This window comes from Passer domesticus, chromosome 1 (genome assembly GCF_036417665.1).
Source record: "Passer domesticus isolate bPasDom1 chromosome 1, bPasDom1.hap1, whole genome shotgun sequence".
NCBI classification, from domain to species: domain Eukaryota; kingdom Metazoa; phylum Chordata; class Aves; order Passeriformes; family Passeridae; genus Passer; species Passer domesticus.
The window spans coordinates 116056299-116075854 of NC_087474.1; the positions used below are offsets into that span (position 1 = coordinate 116056299).

The 19556-nt window shown below is 41.8% G+C and overlaps 1 protein-coding gene and 1 long non-coding RNA gene across 3 annotated transcripts in view; one reads left to right on the forward strand and one right to left on the reverse strand.

The window, feature by feature from the left end:
- Window positions 1–664: 664 nt before the first annotated feature.
- On the reverse strand, window positions 665–13566 carry AQP4 (aquaporin 4). Of its 2 annotated transcripts, none has more exons than XM_064435874.1 (5): window positions 13288–13566; window positions 8714–9128; window positions 7635–7799; window positions 7190–7270; window positions 665–5452 (listed from the first exon to the last, which is right to left on the reverse strand). In XM_064435874.1, exons 1-5 carry the CDS (start codon window positions 13359–13361, stop codon window positions 5174–5176), a joined length of 1014 nt encoding a protein of 337 aa, XP_064291944.1. In that variant the 5' UTR covers window positions 13362–13566; the 3' UTR covers window positions 665–5173. The 2 variants fall into 2 exon arrangements, with proteins under 2 accessions (XP_064291944.1, XP_064291951.1); XM_064435881.1 differs by lacking the exon at window positions 13288–13566 and adding an exon at window positions 13090–13187.
- Window positions 12097–19556, forward strand: part of LOC135309678 (uncharacterized) — a 38187-nt gene continuing 30727 nt past the window's right edge. The window contains exon 1 of the long non-coding RNA XR_010345767.1: window positions 12097–12743. This is a non-coding gene — a long non-coding RNA (uncharacterized LOC135309678). The remainder of the gene's footprint in view (window positions 12744–19556) is intronic.

The window sequence follows — 19556 nt, forward strand, 5'->3', positions numbered from 1 at the left end:
TTCCTATTTTGTGCTTTTTTCAAAATGTCAGAATGGCTCCTTCCTTGTGTGATTGTGACATCAAAATAATTTTACTAGTTCTGCCTAAATTCCCTTGGGAACCTGTTTCAGTAAGGTACAAATCATGTGTTTTTTAAGTCATATGCAACATACACACTCCCCTAAGCGTCTTGGGAAGTGCCTCTGGAGCTTGAAGAAGCTGAAGGCAAGAGCTGAAGCACTGAAAGCTGTGAATATCAGGCATGAGCTGTTCCTATTGATTAGAAGCTATCCCAGGTGATGTGTTCTCATATTAGTCATTTCCAGGATCCTAATTTACCTCCATTAATGTCAGAGGAGCTAAACTTTGCATTCTAAGCAAAGAGCTAGACTACTAGAAATGTAAATGCCACAGGATCCGATTTCCATTGCTGAAGATTGTCATGAGAGCTTGGTCTCACAAGCTGTGTTTTACTGAAATGGGTCTAAAGTGACAGTACAATTTCTATCACTTTTCAAATCCTTGGCTTTCCACTAGTCCTATGAGTTTTTAATCCATTTGGCAAAATCAGTGAGGTACATACATGACCTGGTTTCAGCGGGGATAGAGTTAATTTCTTCTCAGTAGCTGGTACAGTGTTGTGTTTTTGCATTTGGCATGAGAATAATGTTGATAACACACTGATGTTTTGGGTTTTTTTTATTAAACTGCTCTTATCTCAACATACAAGTTTTAGTTTTGATTCTCCTTCTCAATCCACTGGGCTAGGAGCAGGGGAGGTGAGCAAGTGCCTGTGTGGTGCTTAGTTCCCAGCTGGGCTTAAACCAATGACAGCATACCAGCATAATTTTTGGTGTAATTGGTTTAGCTCATTTCCTTAAAAATACTAAATCATTTGCACAAGCAGCTCTCTTCTCTGATGAATATTTTTCCACAGTCAATCATTCATTCTCTGTTGCATACATTTCCAGACTCCTCTTAGACATGTTCTATGGGTTGGATTCAGGGTTTTTCCTTATATTTCAGTCCTGAGTTTTAGGATCATGAAATGTTTCCAATGATAACAGGACGCCTTTTTTTGGACACATGTTTATTTGCAACAGTAGTGTGAGATGTAGTAGAATATATGTGGGAAACAGATAATCATGTATTATTTTATAGTGAATTTTTCAGTAGATTATTCCAAATATTACATATGGAAGTTTTAAGTTCTATTACATTAGTTTTGATATCATGGTGACTAAGCACTTAAACAATAAGCAGTCTTGTGGAAAAACCCATATACACAGTTTGCTTTACCTCATTTGTCCTAAATTTCAGACTGCAGCAGGATGACTTAGATCATATAAGTGGGTAGCAAACACTTCAGTCTATATTTACATATTATCTATTCAGAAAGTCCTTGAGAAACTAAGATACACACAGGCTGAACTGAGATACAAAAAATTGTGCACGGTGTTTCCACCTCTCACCTTGAAAACAAAGACTCACAATGTAAATTCTCATACATTTTAATAAGATTAAAAATATTGGATGGTGTATAATATCCTGAATGTGTTACACAGCCAGCAGATAAGATGTTTCAGAGCACAGCGGCAGCTGCTCTGCCATCAGGCACTAGAAAGGTAGATGGCCATCTAGCTTTCTAATCATATACTGTCGTAATTACTAATAACCAGAAATAAAGCACATTTTGAAAATCTGATATGCAAAATACATGTGACAAACCTAAACATGGCATGAGATGAATCTCACTCCTACTTCCACTGAAAGTGGAACACTTCAACAGAAGGGTTATCATAACAACTTGAATGCTGCAGGGTTTCTTCTTTTTTTTTTTTTTTCCTGAGAATAGCTAGAATTTGGGTGATGAACTCCTCGGAGTACACACAACCTAAAAAGTATTTGTGTGCTTCAATGAAGCCACCCTTGGCTTCCATGCTTTCTTTTCTGAAACCCAGTGATTTAATATTATGAAGGTGCTTGTTAAAGTGCAAATATAGCATTGAAAACAATTGTGCTATCATGGAGGAGTGAGACTTATTCTATTTTTGGGGCCCCAAAATGATGACAGACCTGCCAGTCTTCCTGTGATTTTCATCCACAATCATAAACAAAAACATTTCCCACCAAAACCAAATGTTTTAAGAGGACCTCAAGTATGTTATGAGTGGAGTATAGAGCTGAAGAGCTTTAGAACACAAATCTCACTCAAACAGTATCAAAGGACATGTTTAAAAAAATACTAAAGCAAAAGTATCTTGGATCCACAAAAAGGTCATGCTAGTCTATTATTTAACCAAGTATGACTATTGTACAGTGATGATACCACTGCAAGACAGCTCAGAGGAGCACATATCCCTGTGCTAAACTGAGTCCTAATAGATGCTGAAGAGTCACGTTCCCTTATACGAATGTGGTGGGGCGGGGCCACCTGTGATTACAGCCACTGCTAGGGATTTACTTTAGGGTGGGTCATAAACCTCAAGTTGAATGCATCTTCTTCCAAAATTAAGCATATTGCTGAAAGCCTTGAATTTTAGAAAAAACACAGTGAAGTGTGTGAGAGAAGTCATCATGCCCCCAAAAAGGATCATTTCCACTGTAGTCAATGACAAACTCCTCCACAAGTTTTAATCTGTGGGATCAGGAGCAGACCTACCACACATTCCTTACCTGCTAATGTCTAAAAGCATGGCATCAACCTTTACTGCCTGCTGGCCTCTATTTTAGCATCCCTTCTTTTCCCTCATCTTTTCAGAAGCATCAGGATCTTATCCTCAATAAGGAGCTCTGCTGGTTCTGAGTGTTTGCCACAGTTCATTAATACAGAGTGTTTCAGGAAAAGGATCCTCCTAGCAGAGGTGGCTGGTGCTATGCTCACGTTATGCTCACCTCAGCAGTAGAATCAGGCTGGGTCAGGAAAACAGACATCAAGCCATTTGTGTAAAGGACCCTTAAGCATAAAGCAAATCACAGCTTCTTATTTAAATAACACAGTACCATGCAAAATTCACAAATTAAGGAGTGTCTTTAAGTACAAAAAAGGCAAACCTTTGCTTAAAAATCAACCAATTTTATGTGTATTACTCTTTTCCTTTTTAAGCCATGCAAAAGGCTTAACCAAAATGTCCCTTTAACAAATACAGACTGGAACTATGTAAAAAAAAAAAAGCCCAACAAACTGCCTAGACAAATCCCCAACAAGTTTTGATCTTTCTCATTGAATCTGTTTATCATGGTATTTATCCATCTGAGCAGAGGTCTAACACCACACCTGTGCTGCCCTTCCCTTGGGAGACTTAGTCCTTGCTGTGGGAAGGAGCTCTTATCTGCAATTTGACATTGTCCATTGCAGGTCCCCAGCCAAGCTCAACTGCAAATGCATGAAGGAGTCATGAATCTCATGCTCAGTGCAGGGAACTTGCACCACACTAACAGGGATTAAGACAAGAAAAATGTGGAATTTATAAAAGGACATGCTGGGACCATACAAGGCTGCAAGCTGGGATACTAGAATTGCCCTTGGATCATAGTGCACTGATTTGAGGGTTGTAGTGGTTTATTATCTCATTAGAAACATCTAATTCCCTGTAATAAAGATTGCATGTAGAGTATGTCAAAGAACAGATGAGGCTAATACAGCCCACAGTCAGGACTAATACTTTTTTCCTTCTCTTATTGCTAAATAAGCAGGGATAGGTTTTCAATTTAAAAATAAAAACTATATAATTACGGTAATAATACCATGCTCCTGACTGCTCTGCAGCTGCATATTGTAAAACTCAAAGCCACTGATCAGAAACAAAAGCAGTAAGTCAGTAACAGCTTTACAGAAATGTTCTGCTGGGGTGATTTTGTCTGGCAAAAACCTCTATAGGGGAAAGACTGTTTACCAAACATATTTCATGTCCTTTTGCCCCTAAAACACCCTGCAAGCACTTTAACCTTTTTCTAACAACAGATAAAGAAACCTTTGCCAGAGCTGTAGTTTATGACTATATGAACACTGGAACAAGCAGGGAACCTGTTCAAATAGTTAGGCATCAGCTACAACAAAAAGCCAGAAGCAGTCATATTTTTATCATCTGTTATAAAAAAATATTTCCCAATCAGTGTCTCAATACAGTTAAAAGTTAAAATCCCTCTAACATTACTAATAAATTAAAAAAAACACTATCTCCAACCATCTTGTAAGAAAATAGGTAAGTAATTTAAACCTTTAGTTTACATAAATTAGCACAGAAATGTGTATTCAAACAAGTGCACTGAAAACAGATATGCCTTCTTTTCTTCTGATATCTCTTATTTAAGTTATTAAGTAACAGGAAAGCCTTTATATTCTTTGCATGACCTTGAGAGTCTGCTAACACTGAATGGTCAATAGTCAAACCCCAGGAGAATGTTTCACCAGATAGACAATGACAAGAGGGAACATGAAATACAATCAACTGTTTTGCAGCCTTATTACCCTACACTTCAACATTCCATTTCAGCATATTTACTCTTGGGGATGAAGGTAATGTATTTATACAGTGAATCACATGAGTGAAATTTGATGGGTTGATAGAATTTTTTTCTTAAAAGCATGTTAAAGTATCATTTTTTTCAGAGGTAGTCTGCAAGGCAATAGTGATGTACATGGCTGGAAACAATACTCCTTTGCTTGACTGGATAAAACTCTTAAATAGTGCTGGTGCTGTCTCTGAACCTCGCAGAGAAGGCTTAATGGGTAAGATGTTATAATCAGTGCTGACAACAGCCAATTAAGTGTCAGAAGAACAATCTGATAAGTAGGTCTTCATGTCTATAGGCATTTCCTGGTATGTCTTAACTGTCAATCTGGATGTTACACATCTCTATCTTTATCTCATTATTGACTGCTTTATTAAAGGAGAATGCTTTCATCTCTTTTTTTTGACTTTGGGGTTGCTCCAGAAAGAAGAAAAGGAAAATACTAGGAATAAGTCTAAATTTGGAATAATAGATGGGGAATCCTAATTATAGCAAAGTCCTAATCTTCCAGCTGAGCAGGTGTATGGTTTGGTGACACTACTCCATACACGTGCCCACACCATACCTTTCAAGAAGTGGAAGGTGCTCAGTCTAGAGGAGATCTGTTTCTTTAATGGGTGGAAGGATATCTGTGGATGTGCTAGCAGGCTGCTCTCTGCTTTCAGTGCTTCTTGCTAGTCATACGGAAGACAACACCTCGCTGGATGGATCTCTTCCCTTCTTGTCCTCACCCCTGTCGATATCAATCACATGAACTATGCCAGGCTTCAGGATCAGGTCATCGGTCTCTACGTGGCTCCTGTTGTCGTCCACCTCGATGTACTTGCCCTTGGAGGGCTGGGTAGCTTTTCCAAAGACGTCTTTGAAGCGGCGCTTGAGTTCAACGTCTGGGCAATAGACGTACTCGTACAGAGCACCGGCAAGGACGGCTCCGATTATTGGTCCCACCCAGTACACCTGCAAAAAAAGAGGTGGGAAAAAAATCCCGGGCATTAAGCTTTTAAATTAACAGTGATAAGAAGGCTGACAAGCAGGCACACTTCTTTGAAGTGAAATAATTTTGTCAAGTTTTATTGACCTATCTCTTTACAGGAGGCCTCCTCTAAACTTTTCATTGCTCACTGCCAACTGCAGACCACAAACACGGACACTTTGCAAGAAGACACACAAAGAAAACATTGATGTAGAAAAGTGATTTTCTTCCTGAATTTTGACCCAAGATGACAATGAACTTTCAAGGAAAAAAAGCCCTTCCTAGTGCACTCACAAAGGCCCTTTCTAGTGTACACAGAGTTCTGCTTTAGTATTTCAGACTCATGTTTCCAAAATAGTTCAAATTTGGCATTTAATCCCACAGAATACAACAGCCAGTCAACCACAACAGGCAGCCTGACAATCTAATTTAAATAAGCAAATACAATGGACATAACACAACTTCATAGGTGCCTATCTATTTCATCATGACAAGAAGCAGTGCAGTAACATTAGTAGGTGCCAAAGCCCACAGGCTCCTGTCAATGGTATGCCAATGTCACTGCTCTGGAGGAGGAGAAAAGGCTGTCTTTCCAAGTGGCCAGGACAGCAACTAAGCTTCTCCTGCAAGTTCCTCCATGGTGCATTTGTTTATTGTTTATAGCTTTAGTTATAAATTACAGGCTTCCTCAGAGTATGGATAATTAATCTTGTGAAAAACTACAGCAGTTTTTCATATGAACAAGCCATTCACTGATAACTGGGTAAATCTGCCTCAATAGGATAACTCTTGGGAACAAAGTTACACATGGTATCGTGTTTGCAGAATTGAAGCCTTAGGGCCTGAAGACAATGCTATTTCTATTCTTAGCTGCAGTGGGAGCAATGTGGGCTTCATACTTTAAAAATCAAGAAAATCCTTATATGCACTGTAATATGCAGATCTTCCAGTCAGCACTGAAAGTGTCTCTAAAAGTGATTTCCCTCTCTATAATTGGGTGAAGCTGAGCTGTGATCCATCTCTCCCTTATAAAATATGAAATGTTTTTTGTAAATTGGATTGCTGGATGCTACAGAAATTTACTGCATCATTCACAGCCTGCTTATAACATTGTTTCCTGTGCAACTGCTCCTGGCTAAGCTGACACTTTCAAACTGAAGCAGGTAACATCTGGCCTGGTCTGCAAATACCAGACTGCAACCTCTTCGTCTCTCACTGCAGGCATTTGCCGAGGCAGGTTCTCCCCCAGGAACCAGATCACAGAGGGTCCCTGTTCTCATTTTATACATCTGCCCCAGTTTGCTGCAGAACCAGGTGAAATGTGAAGCTGACAGAATTACTTCCAGAGCTCCTCACCAGCAGGACCAGTGAGGTTTGCAATATGCCTTGGAGGATTTTTCTTTCCAGCAGTTCAATTCTTTCAGTCTCCTTGGGTTGCTTTTTGTTTGTTTGTTTTTGTTTTGAACTTTTCGTTGGATTTCTTTTCTACCTCAGCTACTACCTCCACAAAATGGCCCCTGAATAGTAAGATGCTATTCCAACATGCTGCATGCTAGGTGAGGAGCATGATGATGCCTAAGCTTGGGGCAGGTCAGTGCCTGTCTTCCTTGGGGATGGTCCCTATGGGATGCACAGCAAGACAGAACTGAAAGCAAATGATGTATGAAAAATCCTGACCACTGTTTGTCGCTATGGTGAAGGAAGTGTGAAAGGAGAGTTACCCATTGGTTTTCCCATCTGCCCATAATGACAGCAGGTCCAAATGATCGAGCTGGGTTCATGCTGGCACCGGTGTAATTGATCTAAAGCAGAGAGAAAATGTTGCCTGTTATTAAAGTCTAGGTTAAAGGAAGGTAGTGATTAGATTTCTATGGGACACCCTGGTTTTGTGCAGCTCTTCCTCTTTACAACAGATACCATCACTCTCCTGAGTCTTATCACAAAGTTAAAAAAAGTCATCACGTGAACAGCGAGAAAAGTTCTGGTGCAACACCCTACCCAAAGGGACACTACTGAGACTCCAAAGGGCTTTGGCATAGATCCATAAAGAATACAGCACCTATATAGCTGTAATTGCTCTAAAGGTCACAAAAGTTTCCATTTACTTCTGCAGTAGTCATAAAGGGTAAAGGGATCTATTTTTTAAAAGAAAAACCATTAACTTACAGCAAATAAATGTCCAATTGCAACAGAAAATCCAATTGCTAAAGCTACTGAACCAGTGACATCACTTCGTTTTGAGTCACAGCTAGCAAAAATAGTAAAAACCAGCTGGAATGTAATTATCAATTCCACCAGGAGTCCATGCCCAGCAGAAAGATCTCTGTGTACCTGGAAGAAGGCAAAGAAACACCAGAAGTGAAGAAAAAGTGATTTTGTAAATCAGAAAGCCATTACATGCACAAATTGTATTTCTATGAATGGTATTTCTAAGTAGTACAAAGTGAAATACAACGACAAACTTTTAAAGGTACAGATTCCCCCTCTTCACTCTTCTCCCTTTTTTTTTTTTTACTTTAAAATGATTTTTGATTTTGAGAAACATGGAAAATCAGTACTGGACTCAGAACAGAATGCTTAACAGTAACATTCAACTGAAACTTCAAAGTTAGGCTGCAGAAGTATAGTTTATTTTTACACAGGGATTTGCAAATGCTGCACTTCCCTTTCACCATTTTTTTTTCTTGGGAGCACTGTAATTTACTATTCAATTATAAATTCATTAATTAGCCCTGACTTAATTAATTTAAATTTCAATTAAAAATTAAGCAGTGTGCGGCTCAAGTGCATTTTTAATAAGTCCTGCAACAGGGCTAACTGATGGCATTCCTTATTAGTTTAGAACAAAGCTGAAATCTAAGTCACAATCTATTTCAAAAGTATGTCATTTTAAATTGATGTTTTTTCAATCCCCATCATAATAGCATGGAATTAATTTCCCCCCTCCCCAGACCATATAAAAATGGCATTTCATGCATATATTATTTAAATTTTGTATGTAAATTAACATCACCTGCTGTCATCAGATTTGGGGAAGTTCTAGGAATGCGAGTTTCTATAAAAAGATCAGCTACAACTATTACACTGCACAAACCCATCCTAAGGAGCCTGTCTGGATGCTGTAAATAAACCAGCAAGCTGTTAAAATCTGTACCTGAGCTCTCCTCATTGTGTGTGACACTGATTCTATTTTCTCAGGGTCTGAGCTAGCCTAGCTGAAGAGGCAGAGGAGAAGTGGTGATTACCGCAGTGACTCCCAGGCCTCCCACCACGCTGGGCGGCGTGACGAGGTAGAGGATGCCCGCGCCCACGATGGCTCCCAGGCACTGGGCAAGAATGTAGAAGACGGACTTGGCAAGGCTGATCTTCCTCGTGCAGACCATGGCCACGGTCACAGCAGGGTTGATGTGGCCTCCGCTGATGTGTCCAAAGCACTGCACCATGGTGGCAATGCTGAGTCCAAAGCAGAGGGATATAAGGACCATGTCCACAGGCAGCGGATTCTCTGCTCCACCCCAGTTGATTGTGGAGCCGAGGCTGAGGAGGACAAAAATGAGCATGGCCAAAAATTCTGCCGAAACGGCTTTCCAGAAGGGCTGAGTCCAGACTCCTTTAAACGCCACCATAATTCTCTCACACTTACACAGACGTCCACACTTACTGAAAAGGAAAGCAAATCTTCATCAGAAGTCACCAAATAAACCTTACACTCTCCTGTTGGGGGTTGCTCTTCAGCAGAGTTTGGAGAGAAGGTGGCAACACTGAGTATCCTTGGGCTGGGACAACCACAGACCACACTCTTAGAGCAGACTGCCCTTAACACATACCCAGTGTTGGAGTGTCTGCAGGACACAGGGTAATTAATCACTCCTTGTGATAACTCTGTATAGTTTCAGCTACTAAAAAGCAACATCTGTGTATTTTGAAATGACCATGAAATTAAGTGTACTCTTCTATGCTAGCTGGCCTCTGATTTAAGAGGCTGTGTAGCTCTACCACTTCCAGTGGCCTGTTGATCATCATGTTCTTTAAATCTCTTATTCTACGCAAATCTGTTATTTTCACAAAGCAGGTAAGATAATTCAATAAAAAGCGGTATCTTAGTCAAAGCCTATTGGTTTTGATGACAGTGTAGAGTTGGGGAGTTGCCCTTGGAGCTAGAAGAGAAAGTTTATTTGCTTGAACACTCACACAGACCAGTACTTCTATTTATATTTATGCAAAGAGCAGTTTCTTCACTGTGGACAGTGGGTGGAAATTGAATTCAGGCAGGACAACAGACGCAATCCTACATTCTGACCTTTAAATCAATCATGTAATCAATAAAGTGCTTTCTTTTGGGCTAACGGCGCCAATTGAGCTGGGGAATAGAACAATATTTTCTGCATGTGTGGTGTGTAGAACTCTGCACGGCAAAGAAAGAAGTATCTTGGCTTTTCTTCCTGTCTGGAGATGCTATTTATTAGTCTACATCGCCTTCCTGATGAGTTACAATTTTGCTAGATTTTCAGATACCTATGAAAGTGGGTCACCAAAGAAAAGTTATTTGTGGTATTAATAAATTAGCAGAATAAGCCAAAAGGGAAGCATTTTAATTAGTTTCTAAGGAATGCTGCAAAGATTCTTCTCTAAAAACAAAAGCAAGAAACATCCGACCCATCCAAAAAGCAGAAAACAAAGAAAGAATATTTAGCTGCTACATTTGGGAACAGAATTTCAAGTGGAAGATAGATGAATTTATGCTCAGTTATCTATGGTAACTGAGCTAGAATGCATATTTAATACCAGTTACATCAGAAAGAAGCATATAAGGCATGTCTGCCCTTTTCAAGTCATTGCAAGAGGAATGGCCCATGAATTTCTTAACAGTTCCAGTGAGTAAGGGAAAAGCAATTTAATGCTGTGACTGCAGCAAATAAGTTGTTTCCCTGACTCATTTCCTATGCTAATTTACCCTGTATTTTGGATAGGCCTTTTGAGCTTTATCTTATTTCTCTAGACTCTCACATGAAAACAATTATATTCTCTCCTAAAAATGGCCCTTGTAAAGTGCTTATCAAGGGATCTGAGACACTTGAATGAGACTTGTTCTTCTGGAGAAGTAAAGGCAGAATCTCAAAATAGAATAAAGTAATACCCCAAATCTTCTGATTTTAAGTCAAACTCAAGATAAATGGAAAGATGTTTTTGTAAGATCTCATATTAACAGTCAGTTAATGACCAACCATCCAGACTAGACTTTTTGTACAAAATGAACCCAAAATCATTGCCTCCCTCAAGGCTGAAGCTCACAGGTATTTGTTCTTACCTTTGAACCCGATGCCCAGATTCACACTGAAACTTAAAGGCTTACCTCTGATTCCCTTACGGCTTCCTTACTAATAATTTCTCTTAGTGACCTGAGCAAGATATAGGTGCTATATCCATACGAGAAAAGCTCATTTTTCCAGTTCCCTGGGCATGTTCTAGGTGAACATAGGGATGACACACATTGTGAAGACCATGGAAAAGAAACCTGGGACCTGGGTGCACAGACAAGGGAAGCAGCACTCAGCTACTCTTTTATCCCTCAGCTCAGCTGGGATGGAACCTGGATTTCCCTGGTGTTATATTCAAGAGTTTTGAAAAATTTCCGGCCACCAAGGGCACTATGGAGGGAATGTAGGTTTATGGAGCATGGTGACTCCTGATGTCTTTGTTCAAATGTGCCTCTCTTCCTATACTCAGAAACAGTGAGATCAGCAAATGAATTACACAACTTCATCCCAGAAAATGGACAGAAAAAGGTGTTTGTATTTGGCATTAAGATCATGCAGTTGGCTTCTCACTAGTTGTGGAACATCTTGGAAAATCACCTTAAGAATGAGTGTGCATGTGCATGTGCATGTGGAAGATCACACCTTCTACTGGGCTGCTGGTGGGCCTGACTAGAAGGAGGCTACCACTTATGAAGGACAGATCTCACGTTGTTTCTCCAGCTGAGAGCACATGCAGTCAATTCAGTCAATATTACATGCAGCCCTAAGATTGCATAAATGCTGCATGCAAGCCATATGCTTCAAACACAAAAGCTGGCTCATCAACCTAAGTTTTTGTTTTTCTGGAATGTCATGCTACATAGCAGTTTGTCAGCCATATTTACAGTTAATGATCTAAACAGCTATTTTTAATCCATACCTTTTTTTCTTCTAAGCAGTCTGTTTTTCTATGATTTCAACACCAAGCAAAATGCTCAGCTGTGAGGGCCAAATTTTTCTCCTAAACTGCACACCTTTCCTCCCTACAGCAAGACCTCCTATAAATGTTAACAGCTTAATACTGTGTTTGAGCCCTGAGCCCATGCTTTCACTTAAATTCAAAGGCAATCAGCAACTTAGAAATCAAAAACATCTTGAACATCCACTATTTGTTCAGTTAAATTTAAAGGCTGGAGATGAGACAGAGTGATGGCTGTGACAGATCTGAACTGAAATGGGACCTCTCAGCAGCTAAGATTTGCCATCAAAGTAGCAAAACAATTTTTTTTTTTTTGAGTAGTTGTTGTTCACATTTTCTTTAGATAAATCCAAAATACAACAGAAAACCACTTTAATGTGATGGTCACACATTAATTTCACAGGTGGGCACACTGGAAATTCTCTGGTCTGGGTTACAAGATTACACAGTAAATTGTGTCTGATAGGATGCAAGGTGGGTTTTGCAGATCACGTTGCCAGCAGGGCTTCAGGCATGATTATGGCTTCAAAACCATAACAATGTAAATCATAACAAAGGTTTCCCTACGAAAGTCAAACAGTATTTTAAAAATTCTTCGTTTTCTAACAAATATAATTTCAAGGAGCAGAGCACACATCCTGGATGCAGGCTTGTGGCTTTCTCCACACGACACTGCTGTCACACGAAAGTTCTGTGCGTGCAGTGGCTATTTACAGCGGCATCTCCGCAGCAAACTCGCACGCTGCCCGACCTGAGCTTGCACCGCCGGCTGGAGATCAAATGGACATCGGGCACCTGCCGGCCAACTCTGAGGGAGGAGGGCGACACGCCACTGTTGCAAAACCAGTGCACGGTCGCAGGGCTTGCTTGTAATAATTTCGCCTCATTTCCCAAAAAGCTGTTAGATGAGCGACTGGCATGGGCATCCACAGGAGGTGGGGAGTCTTAGGAGCCCAGTACCGCAACTTTTTCACTGTGCCGTACCTGGGCTTTCTCCACACACGACTCTATTGCAGGACCCCAAGTGGACAAGGGAGTTCTAACAAGTGGAAAGAGATTGTGAGTTTGCTTCTCTCCGCACCCTTCGCACCTCTGATGACAGGCTGCGATAGCGCCCTCGGGAAGGGGGAGCTGCTGCCTGGCTGCCATCCCTCGGGGCAAAACGCAGGAGGAGAAAGGCAACAGCAGGAGGAGAAAGGCAGCCGCACCTGGCTGCGCGCTCCTGCCGGGGCCGGGCAGTCCCGTCCCGCGGCCGCGCACCCCCCGCGCCCAAGCTCTCCCGTAAACTCATCTTTGGTTTGGGGGGGCCGTCCCCGCCCGCCTGCCTGTCTCCTGCCTGTCCCCTGCCTGTCTCCTGCCTGTCTCCTGCCTCCCCTCCGTCCCCCGCGCAGGGCCGCGCACTCACCCGCGGCGCGGAGCGGCCGCTCCGTCGCTCATGCCTCCCCGGCGGGCGCGGCGCGGAGCGGCGGGGCGGGGGCCGGGGCCGGGGCCGGGGCCGGGGCGGGGGCGGGGGCCGGGGCCGGGGCGGCGGCGGGGGCCGGGGCGGCGGCGGGGGCGGGACGGCTCCCGGTTGTGCGGCGGCCGCGGCGCGCTCCGCTCCTACCTGGTGCGGCGGGCGGGCGGGCGGCTCTCGAGGAACGGGCGCCGCAGCACGGGCTGCGGGTCGGCTGCGGTCATGTGCCTCTGTAGGGCCAGGCAGCGGGGCAAGGAGAGGAGAGAGCGCCGTGCTCCTGCGGCGCGGGGCCGCCCGGCTATGGGGAGGACTCAAACGATGCTCAGTTTCTTGTCTGCCACGCGCTGTGTTGAAGGGAAAATAGCCCTAGTAGCTCAGCAGCCAGGGAATTTTATCCATCTAAAATGCCTATTAGTACCTTACCAGAACTCTACTGGTTACAAAATCATAGAATATCCTGAGTTGGAAGGGACCCACTAGGATCGAGTCAAACTCCTGGCTCTGCAAAAGACAGCCCCAAGAATCACACCATGTGCCCGAGAGCATTGACCAAACACCTCCTGAGCTCTGGTGCTGTGACCACTTCCCTGGTGAGCCTGTTCCACTGCCAAACCACCCTCTTGGTGAAGAATCTTTTTGTAGTGTGCAACCTAAACATGTTCTGACACTCCTTCATGCTGTTCCCTCGGGTCCTATCACTGGTCACCGTAGGGAAGCAATCACTATCTGCCTTTCAGCCTCTAGACTGTGATGAGGTCTCCCCTCAGTCTCCTCTTCTTCTGTCTGAACAAGCCAAGTGACCCCAGCCACTCTGCATATGGCTTCCCCTCTAGGTCCTTCGCCCTCCTTGTAGCCCTCCTTTGGTTGCTTTCTAATAGCTTCATATAATTCTTATATTGCGTTTTGTTTGTTGAAGTGGCTAAATTGAATGAAGTTTTGACTAGTATGAAATGCCAAATGGAGGCCACTGTAAAGTAGTGTTTAAATTAAACTGTGATGCTGTCTGTGGAGGAAATTCACATGGTCATTACTCAGTGCTTCTACAGCATGAAAACCGTTCAATGAAAAACAGCCCTTCATGTAATAAGAAAAAACACAAAGTTGCCTAAGGCCCCAGGCACAGCTATTTCATTAGAGAATTCAACTGTCACTTGAAGAAGACATGGTTGAAAATGGAACAAACTATAGAAAATCTGATTTAGACCTTTGCATGCTGTAGAAGAGTATGTGCATAAGTTATATTGAATACATTCTAAGTAACATGTTCAACTGTAAAATGAGTTTAAACTACAGGTAAAGCCATGCATCCATGCATCAACAGTGCAAAATCAAAGTTTGGCATGACCAGCCAGCCTGTACAAGACACATTGTACCAGATAATCCTTCTAACCATGAGTAAACAGTGCCAGATCTGAAGAACTACTCCAGGAAACCACAGACAGAAAGTCCTCCCTGAGCTTCTGCTAGGACATTATAGACAATAATTTACAACAGTGAAAAGTGAGTATAATGTATAACACTATCAATTAAGGATGCCCGAGACAAATTTGTAAATACAGCAATAAAAAAGTCATATCCATATGTTAAATGCTTACCAATCACAGTTTATGGCAAATACAGGATATCATAGTGTACAAATGTAGGTATTTCTCTCAATTTGCCTGTTCCTCCTCTAGAGCCATGTCGTAAAGGATGCCAAGAGACACTCACAATTTGATGGCAAAAGAGTAGCTGCAAGCTTGATGCTTGCTTTTTTTTTGTTTTCAAACTTCACTTTATTTGTGTATGTCTTGAGTGTAGTAAAGGGATGGGTGGGGGGGTGGTTGTGTACAGTCATCATTACCTGTCTCTGCTCTTTCATTTGATGTCTTTGGGTTTTCAATCTAAGCCCTTCACAACCTGCTACAGTGATTTCAGAAAAAAAACTCACTTGTTCTTTGGCACCTTGTGGACTCTGCTCCTCTGGCATATCTGTTTGTTCACAAACAAAATTCACTTAGCAAATCCAGTAATTGCTTTTCCTTTTCTGGCAGATAGCGTATATCTGCTCTTTTTGATCTGCAGAGCAGATCACTGCCGCACGGAGAAGCCAGAACATTAATAGCTTCTGTCACTGCTACCATTCTTATTGTGAAAGATCTTCTGCAGGATTAGACAAAGGTTGTGGCCACATAAAACAGAGAAAGGCAATGCTTCGGGCACAAACCTGGAGCGAAGCACACTGTGCCAGCTCTGATCAAACAAACAGACTATGTTCTGTTGAAACCACAGAAGGCAAGGAAGACATCCCTTGAGATGGCACTGAAAATCAGAGGAAAACTGCCTCAGTTTATCCAGGGGTAAATTTGTCGGTGTTGGGAGTTGGGATTACAATACGTTCTTTTTTTTTGTTTGTTTGTTCATAGTTTTCTTTTTTTTTTTTTTTTCTTATATGTTGTAATCTTTATAAAATCTGGGTAAACTTGTTTTGGACTTCTATCCAACAGTGAAATACTTCTGCTGCTGTGCTCAACATAGTTAAGGAAATAACTTACAAAAGAGTATTATGAAAAATTTAAAGATGGTGTTAAAACTTAATCCATGTCAGGGTGGGGGGAAATGTGCAGAGGAATCTTGCTGTGCTTCTGCTTCTCCTTCACTGAACATTAAGTCTGAGTTTCTACAGTAATTTCTAGGGCATCATGAATTAAAGATCTCTGTAGGAACTTAAGCCATGGTGGGAAGATGCTGCAACACATAAGACATCCCCATTCTGAACAAGAACTTCCCAGACAGTTGAAGCGTGCTGGATCTGGGATTTCAGTTTGATCAGTTATGGAGGAGAGGGCACACTGCCAAAGTCAGAGAGGAATGTGCAAACAGCTAATTCCAGCTAAAACAATATGAGGGAGAGGGGCAGAAAAACTCCCAGCACTAGTCTGTTATCTCACTGAATAGCAGTGTGGGAAGAGTCCCTTCATTGCTATGGCAAAACTCATAAATACCCATCCTGGGCAGCTCTATCAGACTGTGGGGTTTGTCAACTGAGATTGAAACAGATTTAAAGAAAGACCAAAACCTAACAAAAGAACACAATTTAGAAGCACTGTCTGTTCTCTCAGTGTCTTAGTCCTTATCCGCCTATACCTAGTGGATCTGGACTCTATTCTTCCTTATATTGTTAAGCTCTTGAGCTTGCTCAACTCCTCTCAGCATCACTCCAAGCTTTTAGTTTCCAAAAGCAAGGAGGTTTACATGCCTGTGCTTTCTCTTTCTCTCTCTTCCCCTCTCTTTGTTCTGGATGTTCCTGCCCTTTTCAGCAGATCTTGAACCCACCAGCCAATTTCAACTACAGCTGATGGAGGATCAGAAATCCCAAAGCTGTTTAGGCTCCTGCCAGTTCCATGGGCATGAGTGGCTGCAGGTAACCACAGCAAAAGGGACACTTGCTGTCACTGGCAGGACAGACTCCAAGAGGATTGTACAAGTGCCCTAGTGATGGAGGACTTAGTTGCTGTTTTCAAAGTGGTGCAGACTCCTAGGAGACCAAATTCCTTTGGCCTTCCTTGGCTCCTGTCGACAAGTGCGTTTAAGAGCAGGCTGTGAGCCTTTTCAGAAACCATTTGCAGAAACTCTCAGGCTTTTTTTTTCCTGAGTGATGAAAAGTTTCATTCTGTTGCCACTAATAAATCCCCCTCCCCTCACCAATTTATGTTTTATAAGTTTGGGTTAAGCTTTGTCTACTAAAAGGATCGTACATAAAACACCACTTACTGAAATGTGATCTTTGCACATTTCTGAAGTTTTAATTTTCCTGCGGTGTAATCTTGTTACTTAGGTCATTCATTTTGTCACGCCTTGGTATCAGTCTGGTCCAGGTTTGGCTGCAGGGCTATGTTCTCCTGACATTTAGAGCAAGAATTCCCTGGGAAATCAGTCAAGAGATTTGACATTGCTGCTGGCCAAGCTCCAGTAGGTTTAGTTTTACTCTCCTTCTCTATTTATTGTGGAATCTGTCTGTCCACAAGCTGCACATTGAGTTCTGTGCTAGAGAAGGAGAACTAAAAGGGACAAAATGGCCATTCATTTGAGGGATTCATTCAGGCTTTTCAGAAAGGATTTACAAGAAGCTGTGCACTTAAATGACTGCTGAGCTTCCTTAGCCCTGCACTATTACCTCCCTCAAAAGACAATTTGGATTGAGTGATTTTTCTTTGCCCTCTCCCCCTCCTCAACAGGCTTTAATTACTGTTGGAAAAGCAAAATTAAGAACCAGGTAGCACAGGAACCACCTGGAGGTTTTTCACCTTTAGAAATAGTTTAATTTGAACATGGCATGGACAGACCCTTTGCTTGGAGGAAAAGAAACAACCCAAACAACAAAACAACAACAACAACAAAAATCTTTTTCTCTCCCCTTGTCACAAATTGCAGCAGTGTCAGTTGTGAAAAGCTGCATCAGTGTCACAGCCTGTCAGGATTTGATGAACTGGAGAGAAGGTGCAGGGAAGCTGCCCTGGGCACTCATGGGGGCACAGAAAAGTTAGGGGAACGGCCCCAGGCCAACTGGAAATAGAGAAGTAAGGTCTCTTATGGAGGGGGCAGTGTCATGCAGCAGCAGCACAGAGCAAGACTGCAGTCAGCTCTGAATGTGCCAGGAGGGAAAACCATCATACTGGTGGTCTGTGTATCCTTAGCCAGTGGATAAAGAGATTTATCTAACTGCGAGGTGAGACATTGAAATTCAGTTAAGCACTCACAGATTTTATCAGCACAGAAAATGCAGTGCTTGGTAAACACCACTGTTATACACTCTGTAACATCCAGCCATGCTTTCCTGACCAGTCTGTGTTGCTGTTACTTACAGTCCTTCTGCTATTTCTAAGCTCCTCAGCTCAAAATGCTCAGCTTCTTCCCTCACCACCACCTCAGGTTCCTACAGGAATGAAGCTCAGTCAAAGAATTGTGGAGTTCAAGACTAGATAACATGGTAAGACTAGATAACTAGGTAACATAATATGTTCTGTTTGACTTTGTGTATTGTAGACCATTTCACTTTACCTCAAGACACATTCAATGAATTCAGTAACTTACATTTGGTTAAATATATTTTGGAAAGGCATCCTGGCTTAGATTTGAAAACTCATGGGAAAGAAAATCCACCCATTCCCTTGGTAGCTTATTCCCAAGACTAATAATTTTCATCGCCAAAAATGGTCTTTGTCTCCAAACTGAATTTGTATGAATTCATCTGCCATATTCTGCTTCTTATTATGCTGTTATCTGCCAGATTAAAAAGCCTCTTATACTTCTACTGTCTCCCCATGAGGATACTTATATAATGTGAGCAATTCAACTCTTCATCATCCTTTTGATAGGCTTAGCAGACTGAACTCTCAGTTTCTCCCTCTAAAGAAGATTTAGTAACTTTTTTTTTCCCAGGTCTTGTTTGTGCCTTTGCTACTTTTTCAACATGCTTTTTAAAATGCATATTTAATATTGGTCTCCCAGAAGGCATATTCTGAAGTGAAGGCATTTCTTTTAGCACACCTGGGAATTGAATTAGTCATTCTTGCCACAGTATTGCATTGAGGAAGCCTTCTTTCTTGCTGTTCCACAGTAACTCTTGAGACCTTCTAGGGATATAGCCCTCATTCTGTAGAGAAGTCTTGTTTCACTCTGAGGCATGCAATTTTGCAGACATTCTGTCTGACAGGCATCACACTAGAGCACAGTCCAGACTGCTGTGTTTGGCCTTCCTTTTCTCAATCTACTGATTTAAGTCATTTTGTACTGGCAGTGATTCTGTATTTACTTCCAGACTTACCTGCTGAGGAAAACCCTAAAGCACACGAGGCCTCACAGTGATCCCTTCAGATCCCCCAACATGATTAGTACATTAAGTACTTTCAGAGATCTCTCAGCTAGGTCTGAACCTGTTTGCTGTTCTGTGGCTAACGAACAGTGGTAAATGCTGGAAGCAAATATAATTCAGTATAGCAGCAAAGGCTCTAGAAACACTGAAACACACTGCTCTGTTCAACTACCTCTGTCAACCATTATGGGATTTTAAAGATTAAATTGTGTTTCATTTTATTTCTTCTTTGTCTCGGGCAAGGCTGAGCCTCAGTGATATGTATTTGACATGTGGCTGTGTGCTAGGAATTTGTTCTTTGTTCAAGTGTTTTGGTTTTTTTTTGTGTACAATATAAAGATGTATTATACCTATATAGCTTCATATTCATAGGATTTATATATCTAATGGAAATCTATGCCATGAATGGGCTTATGCAGCACATTCCAAGAAAGATAATTTTGCTGCAGATCATTCAGGTTATCTTTGTAGATTACCACAGTAACTGTTGTCTTAATACTATGTATTTTACAGGGGTTATCTTCCCTCTCAACACTAATACCTTCTAAAAGCTAAAACCTCAGGG